At 37.7% G+C, this 24843-nt stretch overlaps 1 protein-coding gene across 2 annotated transcripts in view; it reads left to right on the top strand.

The window, feature by feature from the left end:
• smoc2 (SPARC related modular calcium binding 2) overlaps nt 1-23828 on the top strand; it is a 70181-nt gene extending 46353 nt beyond the window's left edge. For both annotated transcript variants that reach the window (XM_038281423.1, XM_038281424.1), the window contains exons 11-14: nt 9211-9310; nt 13204-13451; nt 18633-18670; nt 23649-23828. In XM_038281423.1, the coding sequence (XP_038137351.1) occupies nt 9211-9310; nt 13204-13451; nt 18633-18670; nt 23649-23672 (410 nt within the window). In that variant the 3' untranslated portion in view covers nt 23673-23828. The remainder of the gene's footprint in view (nt 1-9210; nt 9311-13203; nt 13452-18632; nt 18671-23648) is intronic.
• Nucleotides 23829-24843: the final 1015 nt, after the last annotated feature.

Raw genomic sequence — 24843 nt, 5'->3', positions numbered from 1 at the left:
AAGGCTGGTATATTGGTTTGTCAGTGTGCCAATAAAGATTTCATTGTTATTGTTGAGAATATGTCTGGCTCAGTGCATACAGATACTGTCTTTATATCTTGTTCCTCTTGGTGAGGTTTGCATGCAGAGAAGTTTGCTGAATTAGGAGGCTAACATCAGCAGGTTTATTGTTTGTTTCTATAATCATTGTTGATAATTCAGTTGAAAATATCTGTCTGTATATTCTATGTGCTAATCTTCTGCTTGTTAGACTTCATAAATTATGATTTTCTTTGAATGTCGTGTCTAAAGGCGATGTTTGGAGTATTCCTGTGCTCCAAAGAGAAAGCTGCAACATCCTGCACAGTCTCTCTTTCTCATCAGCCACTGTGTAACTTATTTTGACTGGATAACTATCAATTGATTTTAGACTCTAGGCATAAGATATTTCTATATTTCTATAACTTTTTGCCCTAATAAAAGCATTACAAGCTGATGCAGCCGTGGTTTTCACCTACTGCCTGTAAACAAATCCCAGTTAAACCCGAGTATTTCTTGGCAAATCTGCTGTTTTTAATGTATTTGTCTTTGTTGGTTTGGTAAACATTTTAATAATCTAGCAGCATAGAAACAGATCTGCTTCTGTTCCCTTCTCATCGACAAGTGTTTATGTAGCGCAGCGCCAGAGAGCAGTCCAGGGTATGCACTCTGTTTGCAGGTGCTGGAGGTAGTCGAACAGCTCTCCATCTCCGCGCCATCAGGAACTCACAGATGTTTGATGAAAAGCAGGGAGACAATTTAGCCCCAGATAACATTTTTCAAAGACTGCCAAATATCTTTTTTAGTTTCTCTTAACTGGCATGTGCTACTGGACAGACTTTGTGCTGCAGACCTCCTGACTGTCATGTAACAAACAAATAATACTTTCTTCAGTTATGAATATAAGCACTCACACTGCCTGCATAATGTTATCCAGGTTTTTTATTCTAAAAGAAGCCAAAGCTTAGTCATAAACAAACAAAGCATCTTATTCTCTTTATAAGCAATTGCGTCAACGACTGTAAACGTCGTCACAGAGCAAACACTGAATAATTATGAATGTTGCCTTAACATTGCTGCAGCCCATTTGCTGTTGAAGCGCCGGTGTTGAGAGGTTTATGGGGCGAGAGGTGAGAATGAAGCGGCTTGCCATGGAAAGGGGAGGAAAGGAAAGCTGAGCTGCTGGCTCGCTCTCCTCGTTGGAGGGGGATGATTGGGAAGCATTGGGGCAGGCATCCTAAGCTGTGGCTGTGAGTGCTGACAGGGTTCTGCTCGGTGTGGTTCCACAGAAAAACACTGCGTCTTATGAGCAGCAATGCACAGGAGCAGCCTTATAAACACACACTCACTGGCCAATTTTTGTAACAGACATGTGGAGGCTGGTTCAGCCATCGTTTTTTTTCTTCTTCTTTGCTTGCAAACCTATTCGCATCTCTTGGATTTTTTTCTAATCTTGTCCCTGTATCACCACAAATGTGGGCTCTATTCGATAAACAAACACAAACTACAGCTTAGTTTGGATGTGGAAGGAAAATAATACATGGTTTCAATTTTGTTTTACAAAAAAAAAGTGTTTGCATAAGTACACCTTAGATGACAGGATCCATCTTCACGCACGGAGGAGCCGGAGACATCCGTAACTCAGGGAGGAGAATATTTAGACAGGACACTTATTAGACATACACTCTTAGGGGAGAGTAGCATAAAGGCAGAAGGAGTCTTATTTGCAAGAATGTCACAAGGCATTAAGTTAGGGCTACCCAAAGTTGGCCCTCCAGGGCCACCGTCCTGCAGGTTTTACACTGGAAAAAAAATCTAGAAATAAGTAAAAATGTCTTAAATTAAGTGTATTTACCCTTAATTTGAGTAGGTAAATGAGGTAGTTTGCCAATGGAATCAGTATTTTTACTCTTAAAATAAGATAATTAGATAATATGCACATGAAATAAGACAATGCAATTGTGTTTTCTTATTTGAAGTGTAAATTGTCTTCATCCATTGGCAAAATCCAAGAACAAATGCACTTTTTTTTTTAAGAAAAAATTACTTATCTAGATTTTGAATTTTTCCTTGTATAGGTTTCCTCGCTTCAGCACGGCTGATTTTCATTGATAGCTGATTAACAGGCTTTCAATGAAAGTACCAAAGCAGGGAAACCCCTAAAACCTGCAGGACAGCAGAACCGAGATGGCCAACTTTGGGCAGCCCTGTATTAAGCTGACACAGCAGATTTTGAAGAGGGTGGCCTGGTCAAAATTTTACCTATAAGTCTTATGCAAAAGGTTTGCAGGTACACTGGAAAAACGATCGAGAAATAAGTAAAAAGTTCTTAAATTAAGTGTATTTACTCTTAATTTGAGTAGGTAAATGAGGTAGTTTGCCAATGGAACGAGTATTTCTACTCTTAAAATAAGATAATTAGATAAAATGCACTTGAAATAAGACCATGCAATTGTGTTTTCTTATTTAAGTGTAAATTGTCTTGATCCATTGGCAAAATGTCTCTTTTACCTCCTCAATTCAAGGACAAATGCACATATTCTAAGAAATAATGACTTATCTAGTTTTTGATTTTTTCCAGTGTATGGAAACACGCCCAAACCTGTTTGCATCTGCAGAGGAAATCTTCACACATATGCAGCTTAAAGGAATAGTACACCCAAAACATGATTAGCCTTCATTTTCTACTCACCCCCATGCTGAACAACACTCTGGAGTACTTTTTTGATATCTCAAATACATCTGGAGATCTGGGAGGCTTCTTGCTGTCTGCTGACATTCAAATAATGGAGGTCTACGGTGCCCGAGACAGAAGGGTCCATAAAAGTCCACAAAAACGTGTCAATATTCCTCCATACTGCTCGTCCAATGTATTCCAAGTGTCCTGAGTGGGTAGCATCCAGAATTTACTCGAAACGAAGTCATTTAGACTGTTTTTAGAGCATAAACAGTAGTGTATAGTATTTCCTGAAAGCGCGCGCCAGCGCGTTCAGGACGCTACGGAAGCCGGCAGACCAAACCAGATGAAAGTGCGCATTCAGCGTCTGCTCTGCCGATAATGCAAGCGTAGAAGAAGAAATGTGCTGTTTACCTGTGCAAAGAAAGAAACAACGAAAGAAAAATGTCTGAGGACTTCAGTGTTGAGGAAGAGCATGAGTTCTTTGCCGAGCTGAATGCGCTGGTTTGGTCTGCCGGCTTCCGCAGGCTCGTGAACGCGCTGGCGCGCGCTTTCAGGAAATACTATATACTACTGTTTATGCTCTAAAAACATTCTAAATGACTTCGTTTCGAGTAAATTCTGGATGCTACCCACTCAGGACACCTGGAATACATTGGACGAGCAGTATGGAGGAATATTGACACGTTTTTGTGGACTTTTATGGACCTTTCTGCCTCGGGCGCCATAGACCTCCATTATTTGAATGTCAGCAGACAGCAAGAAGCCTCCCAGATCTCCAGATGCATTTGAGATATCAAAAAAGTACTCCAGAGTGTTGTTCAGCATGGGGGTGAGTAGAAAATGAAGCCTAATCATGTTTTGGGTGTACTATTCCTTTAATGGGCAGCACGTGCAAATTTTTTGTAATATGCCTTTATCAATATATAAAAATCATATTCTAATAACCAAACTGTTAAATTTAAGGATGAAGGATGTGGAAATAGAATGCTATTAAGCAATATTTCAAACCCGTGAGTGAGTGCTGGCATAGTTTTACATTGCACACTTACACAACATGCTCTGCAGTCATTGTAGCCATAAAAGAGGCATTTATACAAAGACATACAAAAGCAAGGGCGTAGGTTTGATTTCAACTTTGGTAGGGACACTATTCTTCAGTTTCATTGGTCCTTTGCAAAAATATGCAGGCTCTTTTCTATGCTTAATGTGAGCTTCAGGGCTCATTTTGTTTAAAGAGAACAGCAGCATTTCTTGCTACATTAATACAAATCTTATAAGCACTACATGCACTAGATGCTGTTTATCAATATTTAAAGCATAACTGGCTCTGATGAATGTGGAATTAGGACTTTTTCCACTTTGAAAAGGATTGCATTTAAATTTACCTGCGACTAAGACAGTGTCTGTTTAACCAAATATAGTCTATAATATGTGGATTTATCTTGTTTTCTTCTGCAGATATAGAATTGTGCAGAGGTAAAACCCACTCTTATTTATTTTTTTTAACTAATATGCTCTCTCTGGATCATGCAAAATAATACATTCAAGGGACGGCAAATAAATGTATTGTATTTACATGTGCACTGGAACTAGAAGAGGAACTGACACTGAGCATTTAAAGTATTAATATTAGAAGTTGTACATCTGGGCTGTAGTTACTCTGTGTAGCTAATTTCATGTATTTTTTCTATGGCTGAAACAATTAATCATATTAACAAATTATTTAAATAATCATGAACTATATAATTGATTAATCGTTAACTGGAGTATAGGGCCACTAAAATGTGCCTTTAGCCGACAGAGCGACCCACTTAGAGCAGGAATTATACCAAGATTGTAACAAATATGTAAACATTTTGCATTTAAGAAGTAAAAAAAAAAATCAATAGTCAATATTCTCCATCCAAAACTCCTCCAAAGGAAACGTTTAAACGTTTCTGTTTCACCTGGTTCCATTTCATAAAAGATCTTCTTTAAGGAGCCTTTGGCTATCCGATTAAAAGGTAAAATAAAAGAAATCCTAACGTTGTTAACTTACATTTCTCAAGTTCCACAAATCAAAAAACTCTCTCCTGCTTCTTTACAGAACTCCAATCAGAAGCTTTCGCCTGTTTTAGCGTAGATAATATTTTTTTTAATGTGGACTAGTTTCGTAGCCCAATATTAATCTATTTTAGCGTCTTTTTTTTGCGCTCCAAGCACCCGCACGCGCGCACATACAGACTAGAAAACACGCAATCAGAAAGAGAGAAGGCGGAACTTAAGGCAGAATAATCAGAGAGTTAAACCGCGCAGCACAGTTGATGCGCTGCTATGTGAAAGGGACAGGAAAGAGCAGGCAGCTGCAGCTACCAGGCAGAGAAGCTGCGAGAGGAAAAGAAGCGGCTGCTGTATAGTAAATTATAAACATGTTGTTCACATCCAATTATTGGTAGGGACAAATAGGTCCTTCCAAAATTTTGGTAGGGACATGTCCCTATGGTCCCTATGCAAACCTACGCCCATGCAATAAAGGGATGTTTTAATTCTCATGTGCACATTTTTAAATCATCAGCAATAATATTCACCTTACTTTCACTTTATTTTTTAGCAAATAATCCAACATTAAACAACAAAACAACAATATTAAAACAAAACAAAACCAACGATTTACCAAAAAAAAGGAATAGGCTGAAGCAAAGCGTATTATTGCCTACCCTGTTTTATACTTACAACCTTTACAACCCACCAGGTTCTTTACCTCGTGTATAAATATTCAAATCTACATAACATAGGATTTTATCATTTTACATTTTAAAGCCCTTTTGAAATTCACCAAGAAAGGACATAACTTTAAATCATCATTCAATTCATTCCACATTTTCACACCAATAACTGAAACACATCTAAATTTTATCTGGCTTGTCTCTTTTACACATTCAAATATAAACAAACCTCGCAAACTATATTTATTCCCTCTTAACTTAAATAATTTAAGTTTAAAATATTAGTAGAATAATATAAGTGCTAAACAAGGCATATATGCAGACCTGCTCAGATTAATGTAGTGGGAAGCAGTTATATACGCAGTTAAACCAAAATGAAAAATACCATGAGGGAACTTAGATAATGTGGCATATTTCAAAAAGGGTGTATAAAGAAAAAAGGACAAATTTAATATCCACAGCCACCAGAAAACATCCATCACAGAACCTATAAAGGGAGAATGGAGGAACCTGAAAGAGCTCAACTCTAACTTGTGGCCAGTTTTTACCCCATCAGTTTTCTTTTACAGTCGTCGTATGAAAAAAGTAATGTTATACGAGATGATCATCGGTCTTTCTTGGTTTGTAATATTTTAAAGCTAGCGGATGTTGTAAAGGTAAATTGGGTGTGAATCAACTAGGGCTGCAACTAATGATCTTTTTCTTTTTTTTTTTTTTTTTGAAATTTTGAAAATAGATTAAACTGTTTATTATTATGAATCCATTAATAATTGGATAGCCTAAGATTCCATAAAGTAGACTTTTTGTGAAAATTCAACCCGGTAAAACTAAAACTTTTCAATTCAATTTAGTTTAGTTTATTTCTATTGCACCAATTCACAACACAAGTCATCTCAAGGCACTTTACAGTTCAACCAGATCATCCAGTCAGATTGATACAAAGTTTTCTATCTAAGGAAAACCAGTTGATTGCATCGACTCATTGACTCAAATACAATCCCTCACACTAAGCATGCTTGTAGCGACAGTGGAGAGGAACAACTCCCTTTTAACAGGAAGAAACCTCCAGCAGAACCAGGCTCAGTGTGAGCGGCCATCTGCCGAGGCCGACTGGGGTTCAAGGAGACAGAAGCAGAGATAGAAAAAGCAGCTGTAAAAGGCGGCCCCGTCCAGGAAACACACAGCCAGGCCGTGCACTGAGCCAGCTCCCATGTCAGAGGATGAAGAGAGCACAACCAGCCAGTCATGGTCAGAGAAACAGGACTACACTGGAAAACAGACTGATCTCCAGCATCTATAAAGAAGGGTGTTGATGAAAGCAGCACAGCTGATGTTTCTCTCCAGGATGGAGTCACAGCCAAACAGGAACACTTCCACTTGAGGACTTCTGGATAGAGCATATTTATAGACGAAAAAGATTTTGATCTCAAATACAAAATATTTATATTATTTTTTATTGTTTTAGTGTAATTCCTGCTCTAAGTAAGTCGCTCTCTCAGCTACAGGCATGTTTTAAAGTCTCCAGTTAACGATTAATCGATTACTAAATTAGTTGAAGATTATTTCAATAATCGATAAAGCCAATTAATTGTTTCAGCCCTGGGCGCGGTTGATAGCACTGCTGCCATGCAGCAAGAAGGTTTCAGGTTCGATTCCCGGCCTGGGATCTTTGTGCATGGAGTTTGCATGTTCTCCCTGACCATGTGTGGGTTCTCTCCTGGTATTCCGGCTTCCTCCCACAGTCCAAACACATGAATGTCAGGTTAATTGGCTTCTCTAAAGTCCCCTTAGGTGTGAGCTTGTGTGCGAATGGTTGTTTGTCTCTGTGTTGCCCTGCGATGGATTAGCGACCTGTCCAGGGTGTGCGCCGCCGCTCGCCCTTAGACAGCTGGAGATAGGCACCAGCAGCCCTCGCGACCCCACTTGGGATTAAGCGTGTCTGAAAATAGATGGATGTTTCAGCCCTAAAATCAACTTTATCTTTTCATTATTCTGTTTTTGCTTTTCTTTGTAGCACTTCCTCATATTTATGTAAATTGCTCATTAAATAATATTCATTATTATCATTATTATAGTTTTAAATGATAATGATCACTACCTCTAAAATGCCTTAGTCAGATCTTCATGGTTTTGTACAGACATTCTCAAACAAGCAGGGGCCAAACCAAATTTTTTTGCATGATTTAAATTCACCAATCTTTTTAGATCACCTGCATCATGCCAACTTATTGCATGTGCAATGATTTTTGTCCATTCACCCCTACTCATGGGGATACTTGATGATCAGACCCCACCTGTGCAGGAAAGCTACCATCTCAAATCAATCTGAAAACATTCCCACTCTGAAACATTTCAGAAAAGCTTGAGCTTATAATGGACTTGAGCTTGAATCAAGACCCAACTCTGTTGCAAGACTTGTAGATTACTGCTGTCAGGTGCTTTCTATCCAATCTGGTTTAGCTCTAGCTAGTTTGCAAAGAAAAATAGACTACAAAGCTTCTAAAAATGAGATGAATACGAATGCAGACCACCTACTAATGCACTGTTTTTGTTGGAGTATCACATAAAGTTCCCAAATAATAAAATTAAGTTTGTCCCTAACCCTTCCTACTGCATCTGTTGGACTTGGTATAACACACCTATACGCTGATTATAAAGATATATATGAGGCCCTTTGCCACTGCAACTCTAAAATAAACGAAAAATAGCCAATTTCCTTAGAATGACAGCGGGAACATTAGGGTCCTGCCCCACAGTTAAACATTGTCCAGACAGACACAGGCACAAGTCTGTCTCAGTCCCTAAAGACAACCCTTTCAGTGCCAAGAGGAAGCGGCTAACGCTTTAGCTGATGACTTCCCTTTTCAATGGAGTGCAGACGCCTTCAGATTCCTGTGACATTACAGAGTACTCAGGCCCTCTCCAACAGCATCCCACAAAGCTCCCTGCAGCCAGATAATAACACTTTTCCTCCTGTCGGTGAAATTCTGTGCCTGTCTAGACCGCAAGAGGCTCTGCATGGCACCGGTTTGTCCAATTATAGGAGGGTCAGCTGCTTTACTGGGCCTGGGTCATGAAAGCTGAAATCTGCTCCATGTGTCACAATGCAAGAGCGAGCATTTCAACCTTCAGCTCTGCACTCAATGCTAAGCCTGTGAGAGCATATGAGCAGAAGGAGGAAGCTGGGTGTTCACATCGATGTTGGACACCACCTGTTAGAGGGGCCCGAAGCATACCATTATCTCCAGAAGAGGAGAATCTGGCCCTGCGGGCGGAGGCCGTAAAAAGAGCAGAAAGCTGTGGAGGATTTCTCCTTCTCTGCAGGCACAGAATGGGAAGCCAGACTGTGAGAAAGCAGGGAAGAACCTCTCAGGCTGTCATAGCCTTCAGCTCTTCAGGAACATCCTTGGTCAAGTTGCTCTTAAAACTATACGGCCTGACAGACAATTACTGTCATTAAGGTCATTCCACCTCTGAATGTTCTCATCTTTCTGCATGTAATAATCCTTCCTTGTTTGCTTTTACTAGGTAATAAGGATGGAGTTTACTTTATGGCTAAATTCACCCTCATTTATTTGACCCATTTTTACTGGTTACCTTACCGCACAACATCAGCTTGTTTCAGATGTGGATGCAGAAGGACAACATTCACTCCCTTTCTTCATTTCCTCCTGCAGCTGAGATAAAACTCACGCTTTATTGGAGAAAGAACATGTTTACGGTTTCCAGCGGTGACTGACTGTACGCTCAGTCCCAGCTAAAACACATGCTCCTACAAACTCTTGTCTCTGTTCTGGATTTTTGCAGGTTGTCCTGGGGCAAAGAAAACAGAGTTCTTGACGAGTGTTCTTGATGCGCTGTCGACAGACATGGTGCATGCTGTCACAGATCCAGCCTCTGCCGGAAGGTATGGAAGTGTAAAACGCACCTCTTGCGATTAGCTAAACACATCAGTAGGCCAAGTCTTTTACCTTACGGCATGAATGCAGTTTACGCAACTAACATGTTCGGATTCATTCACTTGCACAAATGTTAGAAATAGTTGTTCAAATTATGGAATGCAACAAATAAGCTAGTTTATTTTAGAAGGTTGGTTACAAAAGTTAAACTCATATAGATTAATTCCAGAAAGTATAAATACTGAAAGTATTTATTTTTAGGTGATGTTAGTGGTCATGGGTTACAGCTACTTAAATGAAATTAAATAAAAAGCAATAGAAATATGTTGTTGTTTTTGAGGTCCCAGATGCAGAGGCGAGGAAGCAGAGGTGAGTTATTGTAGTTTTAATTGAGTTCTTACAGGCAACAGAAGCAGGAATCCAAAAATCCAACGTAAAAATATAAAACAAACCAGAACCATGAAGACATCAGGGAAAACATGAACGAGGAGCCAGGAAAAGAAGAGGAAAGATGAGGAACACGCACTGAGGAACTGCACAAGGAGCGTATTTATGGGAGACTGAACAAAGACAGGACTAATGAGCTGATTGGGAGCAGGTGTGAACAGAGGCTTCTAGAAGGAGACAGAGGACAAGCAAAGAAAAACTAAGAACTCAAATATATCCAGAAAGCACAAATAAAGCTAGAAAACAAGGAAAAACATCTATCAACGTTAAAGGGACACTATGCAACATTTTTCAGTTAATTAATGTGTTCCATAACGTTATGGATGACTAAATGAGTCATTTCAGGTTGAACAAAGGTATTCTCGGCCGCCCTGGTGGTCTGTGGGGGAAATACTGCACTTGCAACTGCAGGAGCACCGACCCGCACCCACAGGCTCAGAAGTCTCGTGAGAGTCAGTCTTGCTTTACGGCGAGAACTGCTACACGCCCCCAGTTAAAAGCATTCTCGTTGCCAGCACAGTGGCAATCTTTGTGCAGTTATGCTACGTTCACGCAGCAAAAGCAGCAAAATCGCGTCTGCTGCTTCCTTTTTGCTGCTTGTACCAGTTAGTTCTGACGCGTGGCTGAAGCAGCTTTGCTGCTCCGGCTGTGTCTGAGGCACGTTGGGCGGAGCTTCACTATCCTTTCTCTGCCTTGCAGCTATATTTGCTGTGATCAGTGGGAATAAAGTAGTTTTAATATGTGTTTAAGTGAGAAAATACACCTGAAAACGTAATCAGTGCAGTCAGTTCATTCAGATTATTATCCTGCCTTTAATATTTTTTCTGTCGGAGCCGCTCAGACCCCCACGTACCAGCGGGGCGCCAACAGTATGGATCCCTTCATCAGCAGCGGTTCACCGCGGCAGCTGGTAGGTGTTTTTCATCTAAATAATCCAAACTGCATATTCTGCCGGCAGATTTCTGCATTTTAAGTTAATTTAGGCGTCAATAAACTGTTTAAGAGGAGTGATCATCAGCGCTGTGTCTCTCTCCCTGCGTTAAACGCACCCGACGCGCTGCTTCAGCTGCTCAGACGTGCTGCGCCTGGTGCTCAAAACGCGCCGCTGGACCTTTTGCTGCGCCTTGACGCGCGTCAACCATTGATTTTGCATGTAAACTCGCTGCTTCTGTCGCGCCAGCTACGTCCAGTATGAACGCAGCGTTAGTCATTCGCTGCTAAGCTCAAAACAACCGCGCCTGGATTGACGGAGAAACCAGGAGAACAGCTGTGCATATTTACGACAGTGCACTTTTACTTTCGCCCTCTGGAGGGAGCCTCACTGGAAAATCAACACCGGTTGCATAGTGTACCTTTAAACTGAAAACTCGCAGAAAACTTAACAGAACCAGGACCCTGACATGCCATATATGTCTTTTGGCAATCCTATAACTAATAATGTTCAATGCAAAAAAAGTTTGATCCAAATAATTAATTTTTTATCTTAAAATAAGTGCGTTTTTTCTTGAATTGAGTAGGTAATTGAGACACTATGCTAATGGGACATGTGTAAAAAAAGAAAAAAACAATTGGATTGTCTTATTTCAACTGCATATTATCTTCTTTTAAGAGTAAAAAACTCCATTAAACACCAACAAATTGGCAGATAATCTTATTTACCTGTTAATAAGATTATAATAAGATTAATTTCTTAAATTAAGGGTAACACTTAATTTAAGAATTTTGTAATTATTTTTAGATGGTCTTTGCGGTGTAGCTTTTTGGAGAATGAACCTCAGCATTTCATATTATGTCATGCCACCACTTCCAGAAACTGAGAAGGATTAGAACCACCGGAAAAATAAAAATGGCCACTCAAGGAAATTAAAAAGGTTGATAATTTTTTACTTTAATCTCAAAGTTCTGACTTTATTCTCAGAGAGTGAAGTGAAAATCCTCAGCTGTGGTGATAGATTTTAATTCTGAGACTAAAAGCATAAATAAAATGAGAATAAAGTCAGATTAATTGATTACATTTTTGGCCCTACTTCATACTCTGTGTAAGGAACTTCTGACGCTAAAAAGAGTTTTTTTTTCTCAGACAGACATTTAATATCAACTTGTTGTATCATTTTGGAGCTGCTGTTCTGTAAGATGAGCATACCCCATCAGACAAGCATACTCATAGTAAATAAGCAAGCGCAATATGTCAGATTTGCATTTATTCCCTTAGTTTTGTGCGTAAAATACACCTTAAACTACCTCGACGAACGTTTATGCCTTTAATTATGTACAAAAAAACTATTTAAGGTCAAATCACCATACGCTTCAAAAAACACCATAAAGCAATTAAATATTTTTTAATATAAGGTAGTTTAAAGCGTATTTTTCGTACAAAACTACAGGGATAAATTAAAGGGATAAACAGGTTCTGACTATGGGTATGCTGGTCTGACTGGGTATGCTCATCTGACAGAACACCGACACTGAAAAGGTGGGACCTCTGCTTGGCTTAAGTGTAGTTTTGGTACAATCAATAGAAGCCGGTCAATTTCTCTAAGGATCTATTGTCAAACAGGATGAAGCGGGTCTGAAAGGTACCAATGCATAATCACAATGGTACCAGTATGCTTAACTGGCCAACAACCAACTTCAGCCATATGGAAAACTACAGAGTAGAAGATGACAGAGAGCAGAGCCAACAATGCAGATGACCTAACAGAGCAAGAGGGGCTTTCTGAACACCTGAGCAGAACCTGATCCCTGTCATGACAAGCCACAATAATTAATACATATAAATGTTTGCATATGCATTTAAACAGCCCTGCATTTCTGCATAAAATTGCATTGATCCTCTAATCTGAATTTCCCTACACTGCAAAAAATTTAATATAAATAAGTCTTTTTTTCTTGAATTGAGGAGGAAAGTGAGACACTTCTTGTCAATTGAATACACTGGAAAAACGATCTAGAAAAAAGTAAACATTTCTTAAATTAAGGGTATTTTCCCTTAATTTGAGTAGGTAAATGAGATGATTTGCCAATGTGATGAGTATTTCTACTTTTAAAATAAGATAATTAGATAAAATGCAACTGAAGTAGGTAATCCATAATAAACTGGGGATACACTGCAATAACGACCTAGAAATAAGTCAAAATCTCTTAAGTGTATTCACCCTTAATTTGAGTAGGTAAATAAGATGATTTGGATCTTTACTCTTAAAATAAGGTAATTAGATAATATACACTTGAAATGAGACAATTAAATAGTTTTCTTTCTTATTTTAAATGTAAATTGTTTTGTTCCATTGGCAAAGTATCTCACCTCATCAATTCAAGAATACTTTTTTCCAGTGTAGATCAATCTGTGTGCAATAAATCCTCACAATTTATGAGTTTTCACTGAATAAATTTAATGAATCCCGTTTTCATTGAAATTTGCTTTTACTGAGATGTATTTTTCTGTGTCCCTTAGGATGGCAGAGCCTGACCCCAGCCACACTCTGGAGGAGAGGGTTGTCCACTGGTATTTCAGTCAGCTAGATAAAAATGGCAGCGGAGACATCGGAAAGAAGGAGATCAAGCCTTTCAAGCGTTTCCTGCGCAAAAAGTCCAAGCCAAAAAAGTGTGTGAAGAAGTTTGTGGAGTACTGCGACATCACCAACAACAAGGCGCTTTCCCTGCAGGAGCTGATGGGCTGCCTCGGGGTGACCAAGGAAGAAGGTAAGCTGAAAGAAACAGCCTCGCAAGTCTTAGTATTTAAGTGCACTGGAAAAACAAACTAAAAATAAGTAAACATTTCTTAAAATAAGTGTATTTACCTTTAATCTGAGTGGGTAAATGAGATAGTTTGCCAATGCAATTAGTATTTTTAATATAAGATAATGATGTACTATAATATGTACTAGAAATACACTGCATAAAAATGAAATCTGAATAAGTCATTTTTTCTTAAAATAAGTGCAATTTTTCTTGAATTGAGGAGGTTAGTGAGACACTTTGCCAATGGAACAAGACAATTTACATTTAAAATAAGAAAAAACTATTTTATTGTCTTATTTCAAGTGAATATTATCTAATTTTCTTATTTGAAGAGTAAAAATACTCATTCCATTGGCAAATAATCTAATTTAACTGCTCAAATTAAGGCTAAATACGCCTAATTTAAGAATTTTTTACTTCTTTCTAGATCGTTTTTGCAGTTTAAGACAATGCAATTGTGTTTTCTTATTTTAAGTGTAAATTGTCTTATTCCATTGGCAAAATGTCTCTTTTACCTCCTCAATCTAAAAAACAAATGCACTTAATTTAAGAAAAAATGACTTGTCTAGCTTTCTTTTTTCCAGTATAACACATTGAATATTTAGATTCAAACTGTCCACAGCTGATAAGGATGAGATTCAGACAGATTTTTGAATCAGTCTATTAAGATCAGCTACTACTAGTTACTAAACAAAAGAAAAATCCTAAAGAAGAAGGGAGGAAATGAACACTAATCCAATCTACACCCTTTTTATGAAATGATTGATCACTGATTATACACTGGAAAAAATGATGTAGAAAGTAGTAGTAAAAGTAACACTTTCTTAAATTAAGTGTGTTTACCCTTAATTTGAGTAGATAAATTAGATGATCTACCAATATAATGAATATTTTAATTAGGCATGCAAGATATAATCGGCCCCCTATCGGTATCGGCCTTAAAACTGAATATCGGACATCGGCCACCCCACCGATATTTAACCCGATATTTGATCAGCTTCTGAGTTTCTAAAGTCTAAAAAAAAATAAAAAATACTACTACTTCTTCTTCCTCAAAAACTTCTTTTTTACAGACTTAAAAACTTCTAAAGACGAGGGAAAAATATTGATACATTAAAATATCCCAATATCTTCATATGCTGATATATTGCCATTTAAAAACACCATATCAATCTCTTTTACTAATGAAATATTGCTATATGTCATCGTTATGCTACGAAATCTCCCGAAAATTCACGAAATAATGCCATATGGTTATATGTTGATATATTGACGCGGTATCGATCTATTTTACTAACAAAATCTCACAAGAATTTGCAAAATATCACGAGAGTTTGCAACAGAACGATGAAATTTCACGAGATTTTGAAAGTAAAATAGATCGATACCGCGTTTTTAAAAATCTATTTGATATCAGCATATGAAAATATATTTGAGTACATTATTTTTCAAAGTGTCAGAAATGGATAACAAAACTGATATTTTCTATGACTACTTATTTTTGTCCAGCTTTAACATCGGTAACGATATCGGTTATCGGCTACATGAGTTTTAAAATATCGGCATATCGGATATCGGCCAAAATCCCAATATCGTGCATCCCTAATTTTAACTCTTAAAATAAGATAATTAGATCATATGCACTTGAAATAAGACAATGCAATTGTTTTTTTCTTATTTTCAATGCAAATTGTCTAGTTCCATTGGTAAAATGTCTTTCTTTGCTCCTCAAATCAAGAAAACAATACACTTATTTAAAGAAAAAATGACTCATGTAGATTTACATTTTTTGCAGTGTAAGTATAAGAATTACCATCAGAGTAGGGCTGCAACTAACGATTATTTTAAAAATCGATGAATCGGACGATTATTTTTTCGATTAATCGATGAATCGGACAAAAAATATTTTTTATATTAACCTCTTTATTCCAAAATAAACATTTTAGACAGAACAAACAAGCACACAAGTACAGGTTGCTCATTAACTGTACTGGTGCAATATGAAAAATAAATGTTTGTGTTAAAACTACGCAAACTTACATGAGAAATGTAGCTGTACATCCACAAAATATAGGCTACTTTGTTTCATAAAGCGCAAAAAAAGACATTTTTGTTTTTAAAAGCCTCTAAGGGGTTCAAACAATAGGCCCCCCATTTCAACAAATGAGTTTTTTTTAGACTAGAAGAGTTCTGCCTTTTAAGACAGGAAAGTACAGCAGTTAAAGTTGCTACTTGAGAAAATACTGAACCATAGAGATAAAAATAGCCCTGTGATTCAAATTATAAATTGTATTTGGAATAAAAATGAGAGAACTAGGGGTGCTAAAACACACATCCTCCAAAGACAGATATTTACATGGGAATGTGGCATATAATTAATTGACATATTACTGATCTTGCTGGATTTTATTCTGCTTTACTTCTATAAATTGCAGGATCATCTTTACTTTATCTTTGCCAGAAGATTTAAACTTTAAAAGTCTTGCCCTCATAATTTGCAAGTTAATTTATTTATAAAGTAAATATAAACGCTGCTTAAGCTAATTCAAATGAAATTAAAAGTAAAATAAGTAGCCAACCTTATCACTGTCTGTAACCTACTAACACGGTAAGGAAAGCATCAGATGAGCTACCTGAGAAACTAACGTTACGTTTCCCCACTTTAAAACCAAACAAACATGGTGGTTCCGTGCCATGTTAATTTCTTTTGAAAAAAGTTGCATGTTATCACTTTTTTCGCTTTACAAAGCACAGGCTATTTTAATTATTGTGATCAATTTGCGCCGTCAATCCCGGTGCATGCGCGCTTCATTTGCAGTCTGGACGCTGAGGCTCTGACTGAGAGGGACTCCTGCGGGAAAACGCGGTTGGGGTGGGGGAGGCGCCCCACGGCAGAGTAGGAACATGCATGCTTTCACGTAAGAGTCCCCAAAAGCCGCCAGTGACACCGAAAAAAGTCGCCAGATTTGTCGCTAGTCGCTTTTTTGAAAAATAGTCGCTGGAGGGGTCTGAAAAGTCGCGGAGTTGGCAACACTGCACCTGCGGCGCTGACTCGCTCTGCCGTATTTTTTTTTCTTCCTCTTTCAGTCAAGAGGCAGTGATGACGGCGCGGCGGATGACGCAATAATCGCGCGACACAACTAATCGATGATGAAATTCGTTGCCAACGCTTTTAAAAGTCGATTTTTATCGATTTTATCGATTCGTTGTTGCAGCCCTACATCAGAGGTTTAAAGACTAAAAAATAACAAGGAACAAAAACTGAAAAGACAAAGGAGTCAAAGTCAGGACCACGTTTGTGATCTGTTGACGGTTAGAACCGGTCAGCAATCATCGTAAAACAAAAACCTGGACGACCTCAGAGCTGATTCAGCTCCTTTGGAAGCGTCCTGCGTCTCTGTGGACCTGAGGTTCGGTCACCATCCCTCCCACTGATTGCTGAGTCTCAGCTCAAACAGCTGACCCATTGGCCTAAAGGTCACATCTTGCCCCCCCATGCACAGGTGCTGCATGTCTGCAGACTTTACCGCTGCTCATGCTTGAAAGCATAGATCTAAGACTTTCCCATTTTTGTGTTAAGAACTACAAGAACATAAATTTGATCTGAAGGTTTCAGCCTATATAGATTTAGAGTTTAAAATTAGAATGTAAGATTTAAAGCAATTAAATACTAGGTAATTAATTGTTAATTGATTAATTTATTGTAATATATATAATTTATCTAATATATTAATATTAATATCAGTTCACCAGATCATACAGTCAAATTGATTAAAAGTTTTCCAGTTAATTGCATCGACTCATTGACTCGAATGCAATCCCTCACACTAAGCATGCTTGTAGCGACAGTGGAGAGGAAAAACTCCCTTTTAACAGGAAGAAACCTCCAGCAGAACCAGGCTCAGTGTGAGCGGCCATCTGCCAAGATTTCTAAGTCTAAATAGGCTTGTTTGTAAAAGTGCAAATAATAGTTTTCATTGTTTGGTTTTTGTAATCAAGAAGTTTGATATTTAATTTGATCACATATTGAACTCGACCCAGATTTAACCAAACCTAAACTGAAACTCTGTTAGTGCTGTTAATGTTCTTAACAGGAAGAAGAGCCCAAGTTCAATTTTTTTCTTAAGGCCCCATTCAGCCTTTGACCTAACTTAAATCACAGAGCCGGGCCTCTTATGTGAAGGGAAACACTACTGAAATTAAAATAACTTAATTGGTCATAAAAAGACTTTCCACGATCTTAACTCGAAATAGATGAAAATCTGTTTGCCCTGCAGAGAGGTGGGTTATGGTTTCAGCCCAGGGACAAAATTTCCTTCCAGCATTAAACTCATCAACTATATATTCAGTACACCAAAACTTTATTTAATTCAATAAAAGCTGTGCTTAAAATGTAAAATTTCTATTGGTCTACATCTTTTTGAAGTAAAAACTCTACTTTCATCTTTAAAGTCTCCAAATAATAAAAGGGGCTCAATTGCTTTTGCATTTTTTTAATATAAGTGGCCATTTTGCAGGTGATCTGTGTGAATATTAAGACATGGAACCGGTTTGTTTTGCCCTTTAAAATGAGCAGATCGCTTGTTCTAATAGCAGTTTAAGAGTGGAGAAAAATAAATTTGAGTTTCTAAGCCCTGGAGATGAAGACCATAATGATAATTATTTAAAAGATAGTAATGAAAATACTAATATTTATAGCGCTGCTCACATAGGAAGACTTTCTTAGAGCTATGAAGAAAAGTAAAAAAGCAAAAACAAACATGCGTCATGCATGATTATGTTTTAATAAATCAAGGGAGATAAAAATCCCTCCTGTAATGAATAAGAGATGCACACTTTTGCATTTTGCTTTTCCTCAACCCATATTAATGCGGCACACACACCAAAAATGATTTGCACGCACATTTACGGCTAAAAATGCAAAAGGAAATCACTTTCTATAAAGATTTGCTCTGCATCTAAAGTCATGTTTGCATCCGTTTTAAAACACCACCTTTCTTAAGATCAGAACTAAAGTCCTTTTATGAATGGAACCAAATAGAAACAGCTCTGTTGGAGCCCATTGGTTGGTCTGAACTTTCAATGGTATTTTTCTTCATCATTTTTTAGGTTGTTGAAATAAACTCTTTTTTTGTATTACAGGAGTCAAATCTGGGGAAGACCTGCCCTCCAGTAAACTAGTAAGTAAAAATAAATATATTTACAGGTAGAACCTTTAGATACATCACTTAAAAACAGCTTTATAAGCATAAGTTCTAGATTCAGTCAATCCAGACAGATTTCACACAGTTTTACTTTTTCAAACATTTTTGTCAAATCAGATCTATTTTTTCCCTTGAACTTCTACACATGATAACAAAGTAAAAAAGATGTATTAAAAAATATTTCCAAATGTATTGAAAATGGAAACTGTTCATACTTTTTCAGCTGTGCTCAATTCTTTGTAGCATCTTTGGCAGCAACCACAGCCTTCAATATGTTGGCTCTTTTTGGGTTTTATTTAGCATTGCTGTCTCATTCAGGTCGAGTTTGCAGCATTAATAACTCTAGAACAGCTCTAGAACAGAGGTCTTCAACAGGGGGTCCGCAACCCCTAGGGGTTCCACAGAGGTACTGCATGGGGGTCGAGAATGTTTTGGTTGATTAGACTTTTTTTTTTTTATATTCCCCCCTGCAGTTTTTTTCCCCACTAATTGAAATGTCTTTAAATCCACATCAACATGAATTCAACACACTGTAGTAAACAGATAAATGGAGGCAGAAGATGTCTTTCAGTCATCAATGCACACATTCAGCGACACACAGGAGATCTTTCAAACTGGGCACCGTTTCATTCACAACACCTGTCCCATCAACCAGGAATCAGAACCAGAAATACTTCAATAATCCCAAATTAATCCCAAATTACTTTTGTTACATTACTCCATCTGTAATAGAGTGACTATACGACCAGTTTGATTTAATACAATTTCATACAATTGTCATGATGTTTCAAAGTTCTGACCCAAAAATGCAGAAAACCGAACAGAGAGTCCAGGGAAAAGGTTTAACGGGTTTTATTGGAGAAGTAAACAGAGGGAGAAGTGTCGCTCAGAACACTGCTCAACCGGAACTGTAAAGTGAGGGGAAGACACAGCGGTTAGTTCCGGCTCAGTGGGGAATTTGACTCGTGAAACTTGGAGAAGAGGATTTGGTTGCCGACTCACGTTTCCAGTAAAGTTGTGTCCTTGACTCCTGTCTGTGTGCCGTGGTTCCAGTGTCTGTCTGATTCCGTTTTACCCAGAATGCGGTTGATTGTTGGAGAACGGAGAAACTGACTGCCACTCAGATTTCCTACGGGACTTGAACGGGTCGTTGTGGAGAATAATCCCTTTCTCATTGAGAAGCTCAAAGGATCTCTTGGGGAATGTGGATCCAAACCTCCTGTTTGAATCACAGCTCAGTTTGAAGCTCAGTTGATCCTTCCAGGTAGTGAAGGTCCGGGAGAGCCAGTTAGCAGGAAAAGACAAAACAAAGTTAAACTCAGGTTGACAAAAACTCAGCTTGGCTAGAGTACCCTAAACTGGCAAACACTCTGGCGTTGAGTTAGTGGCAGTCAGCAGCTTAAAGGAATAGTACACCCAAAACATGATAGCCTTCATTTTCTACTCACCCCCATGCTGAACAACACTCTGGAGTACTTTTTTGATATCTCAAATGCATCTGGAGATCTGGGAGGCTTCTTGCTGTCTGCTGACATTCAAATAATGGAGGTCTATGGCGCCCGAGGCAGAAAGGTCCATAAAAGTCCACAAAAAACGTGTCAATATTCCTCCATGCTGCTCGTCCAATGTATTCCAAGTGTCCTGAGTGGGTAGCATCCAGAATTTACTCGAAACGAAGTCATTTAGAATGTTTTTAGAGCATAAACAGTAGTGTATAGGATTTCCTGAAAGCGCGCGCCTGCACGTTCCTGACACTACGGAAACCGCGGCAGACCAAACCAGATGAAAGTGCGCATTCAGCTCGGCAAAGAACTCATGCTCTTCCTCAACACTGAAGTCCTCAGACATTTTTCTTTCGTTGTTTCTTTCTTTGCACAGGTAAACAGCACATTTCTGCTTCTACGCTTGCATTATCGGCAGAGCAGACGCTGAATGCGCACTTTCATCTGGTTTGGTCTGCCGGCTTCCGTAGCGTCGTGAACGTGCAGGCGAGCGCTTTCAGGAAATCCTATAAACTACTGTTTATGCTCTAACATCATTCTAAATGACTTCGTTTCGAGTAAATTATGGACGCTACCCACTCAGGACACTTGGAATACATTGGACGAGCAGTATGGAGGAATATTGACACGTTTTTTGTGGACTTTTATGGACCTTTCTGCCTCGGGCGCCATAGACCTCCATTATTTGAATGTCAGCAGACAGCAAGAAGCCTCCCAGATCTCCAGATGCATTTGAGATATCAAAAAAGTACTCCAGAGTGTTGTTCAGCATGGGGGTGAGTAGAAAATGAAGGCTAATCATGTTTTGGGTGTACTATTCCTTTAAGAACACTCCGTTTAACGAGGAAACCATCCGCAGGTATGTGAGGAGGTGGACCAGAACCAGGCGCCTCCTGGTGAATGAAGGGAGACAAACACAGAAAACACAGAAACAAAACAGGAGTCCTGACAACAATATATATAATAAGGGGGTCCCCACTCCACCTTGCCATCAGTTTGGGGGTCCTTGGCCTGGAAAACATTGAAGACCCCTGAGCTAGAACATTGATCAACAGCTTCAGCAGCTCCTTCTCTGTTATCTTGATGTTTCTTTTACTCAATTTTTTTTTTGTCGGAACGGAGCTGTCATATCCCTCATGCCACCTAATTAGCAACAGCTGAGTTGGTTTGGGTTCTTGCTCACTTGTCTGACCAACAGCTGCCTGCACAGATTCTTCATTCTGATTAGGAAGCCAAATCTGGGAGCCCCTCGGCTGTTTCAAGCTTCTTCCAGTTTCAAACAATCAAAACTTAAAGGTTTCTCAGGATGTTCAGTTTTTGCACACTTCCCGTAAGTGTGCACTTTGATACAAACAGTCCTGTAAGTCTAAACCCTTTTCTTTTGATTTATTTATCTGGTTTTTGTTCTGATGTTTCCTGTCTGAACATTCAAATTTACGAAATAAAAGTTTCCATAAAGAGGAGGAGACGTCTGAAACATGATCGGTGGAAACAGGATTTAAATCATGTAAATATGAATCCACATTATGGAGGCATTTTTTGCTGAATTTTGATCCATTTGAACCCATTTTGAAGTAACTAATTGCTGAAAATTTAAGGAGCAGATTCTTTACAATCTTTTAGATAGCTTTCACTGGAAAAACGATCTATAAATAAGTAAAAATGTCTTAAATTAAGTGTATTTATCCTTAATTTGAGTAGATAAATGAGGTAGTTGGCCAATGGAATGGTTATTTTTACTCTTAAAATAAGATAATTAGATAATATGCACATGAAATAAGACAATGCAATTGTGTTTTCTTATCTGGTCAGACAAATGTGCTGATTGACATTATTGTAGACCTTCTTCGTAGGGAAAAGCCGTTGCTCCTAAGATTTAGCCGTTATTTTAACTGAAAATTACCGTAATATCACCAAACTGAATGGAAAATAAGAATAACAGAGCAAGCTTATGTAACGCAGTTACACACTGCAAAAAAATGGAAATCTAAATAAGTAATTTTTGCTCAAATTAAGTGCATTTTTTCTTGAATTGAGGAGGTAATTGAGACAGTTTTGCCAATGGAACAAGACAATTTACATAAAACAATTGCTTTGTCTTATTTCAAGTCTATATTATCTAATTATCTTAGAGTAAAAATATTCATTATATTGGCAGATCATCTAATTTACCTACTCAAATTAAGGGTATCTTAAAAAAGTGTTACTTCTACTACTACTTTCTACATAATTTTTCCAGTGTATAATCAGTGATCAATCATTTCATAAAAAGGGTTTAGATTGGATTAGTGTTCATTTCCTCCCTTCTTCTTTAGGATTTTTCCTTTGTTTAGTACCTAGTACACTGGAAAAAATTATCTAGAAGTAAGTAAAAATGTCATAAATTAAGTGTATTTACCCTTGATTTGAGTAGGTAAATGAAATGATTTGCCAATGGAATGAGTCGGTTTTTTTCTTAAAATAACATATTTAGATAAAATGCACTTGAAATAAGACAATGCAACTGTGTTTTCTTATTTTAAATGTAAATTGTCTTGTTCCATTGGCAAAATGTCTCTTTTACCTTCTCAAACTAAGAACAAATGCACTTCTTTGAATAAAAAATTACTTATCTAGATTTTGATTTTTTACAGTGTAGTAGCTGATCTTGACTGATTCAAAAATCTGTGTCTGAATCTCATATTTATCAGCTTTGGACAGCTTGAATCCAAATGTTCAATGTGTTATACTGGAAAAACGAAAGCTAGGCAAGTAATTTTTTCTTAAACTAAGTACATTTGTTTTTTAGATTGAGGAGGTAAAAGAGACATTTTGCCAATGGAACAAGACAATTTTCACTTAAAATAAGAAAACACAATTGCATTGTCTTATTTCTAAAAAAAATACTCATTCTATTGGCGGATCATCTTCTTTACCTGCTCAAATTAATGGTAAATACACTTAATTTAAGAATTTTTTTACTTATTTCTAGATGTTTTTTGCAGTGCATCATCTGAAATGGTCACACAATGACCTCTGACCCCTCCTTAAAAGGTCTGAGCCTCTAGTTTCCAATGATGGTGGCCATTAGGGGGCGGGGCTATAAATAAATTCCTGCTGTTGCATTACTCCAGCAGAGTTACACATCAGGTGGAATTTTAAATCTCATTTTATTTGTTTACACAGCTTTTAAACAATAATTATTTGTGAAAAAAATTTATTTTGAAACATGTTTTAGAAATTTTAAAGCCCCATTTGAAAGGTGTGTGGATGAAACACCATGTGACTGCGTTTTGGCCATTTCTATGAATAGATAAACATGAGCAGGTGTCAGCTGGGCCCTGTACCGGGCCTGCCGGGTTTAAGGGGTTAATATAGTTTTGGGTTAATTCTATCATAGATCTGGTGTCATTAGAGGTAAACTGTAAACATCAAAGCTGTTAGTCTAACAGAAATTAATTCTCCGTCTGCAGAACCCCTCGAGGAAGCAGGGATAAGCCCGACTTCTAAGACCGCCCTCTCAGTCCGAGAATCTGCCCTCACCCATCGGCAACAGTGGAAACCATAGTATTTGCACTTTGTACTTTAAAAAAAAAAAGAAAATGTAAATTCACTTTGTAGAAATTAGATATTTAAACAGACTGCTGAATCTGTGAATGGTGTAGTTAGAGTTTTATGTCCTGACAAGCAACAAATACTAAACACATACAATGTATGTGTCCTTTGTGTGTCTAAAAAGTGTACTTTAAAAAAAAACACGGCGCAGGTTTTCATGTTTGATGCTACATTTTTGTCCCAGTTAACTTTCAAGACAGATATTTGTATAGTTTGCTGCATAGCATCAATGAATTAGACCACATTATCTGTTGTCTGCTTATCTGTTACATGGATTTTTGTAAAGCAGTTTGGAGGAATGTATTAATTAATCATGCAGTAAATCATCAAAATGTCTTACATGTTCACATATATTCATCTTTATTAGAAATAAAGAACTCTTTTATACATGCTGTGTTTTTTGGTTCTGTCAGTCGATCGCTTTGCTTCCCTAAAACCACATTCATGTTTTATAGCTTGCCTTGTCATATAAAAAATCCCATCTTTGTCTTTTTGTATTTTCTTATGCAGCCTTTATTAAAACAACTTGTCGACATCTTCTTTAAGAGCCAAGTATTAGTCATACATAGCAGAGGTTGTGTATCTTTCCATCTAACAAACGTTTGCCAGTTCCCCGGAGGCGACATTTTTAAATTGGAACAAGTGATGCGGTTCTTGTTAGAGATTTTCCTCATGCACTGCAGACTCATAAAACAGGAAAACTCGTTAGTACCAGTTTCTTTTTAAATAGAGAATTAGGAAACCAAAGTAGTTATGATGATTTATTGATATTTTTTTATTTCGTTTTTAAAGTTTATCAGACTGTTTATAAGCCTTTTGTTTCTAATTACACATTTATTCGTCCCTGAGGTGTAACTATAACCTAACCTCTAAGGTAATTTCTCTAAGCAACGTTTAAAAAACAGACAAGATAACGGCATTTAAAAAAGGCAAATGTGTTAGACTTAAATCAGGATACGGTAAGAAAAAGTTATTTACAGAAAAGCAGCTTTAGGAAAAGAGGCTGGATAAGGATCCAAAGAGCAGTGAAATGAAGGATGATATATAGGTAGC

Source organism: Cyprinodon tularosa, unplaced genomic scaffold (genome assembly GCF_016077235.1).
Source record: "Cyprinodon tularosa strain WSP-4 unplaced genomic scaffold, ASM1607723v1 ctg170, whole genome shotgun sequence".
Classification (NCBI taxonomy): Eukaryota; Metazoa; Chordata; class Actinopteri; order Cyprinodontiformes; family Cyprinodontidae; genus Cyprinodon; species Cyprinodon tularosa.
Note: the sequence above shows the minus strand (reverse complement) of the source record. Positions and strands in the feature narration are given on the sequence as shown.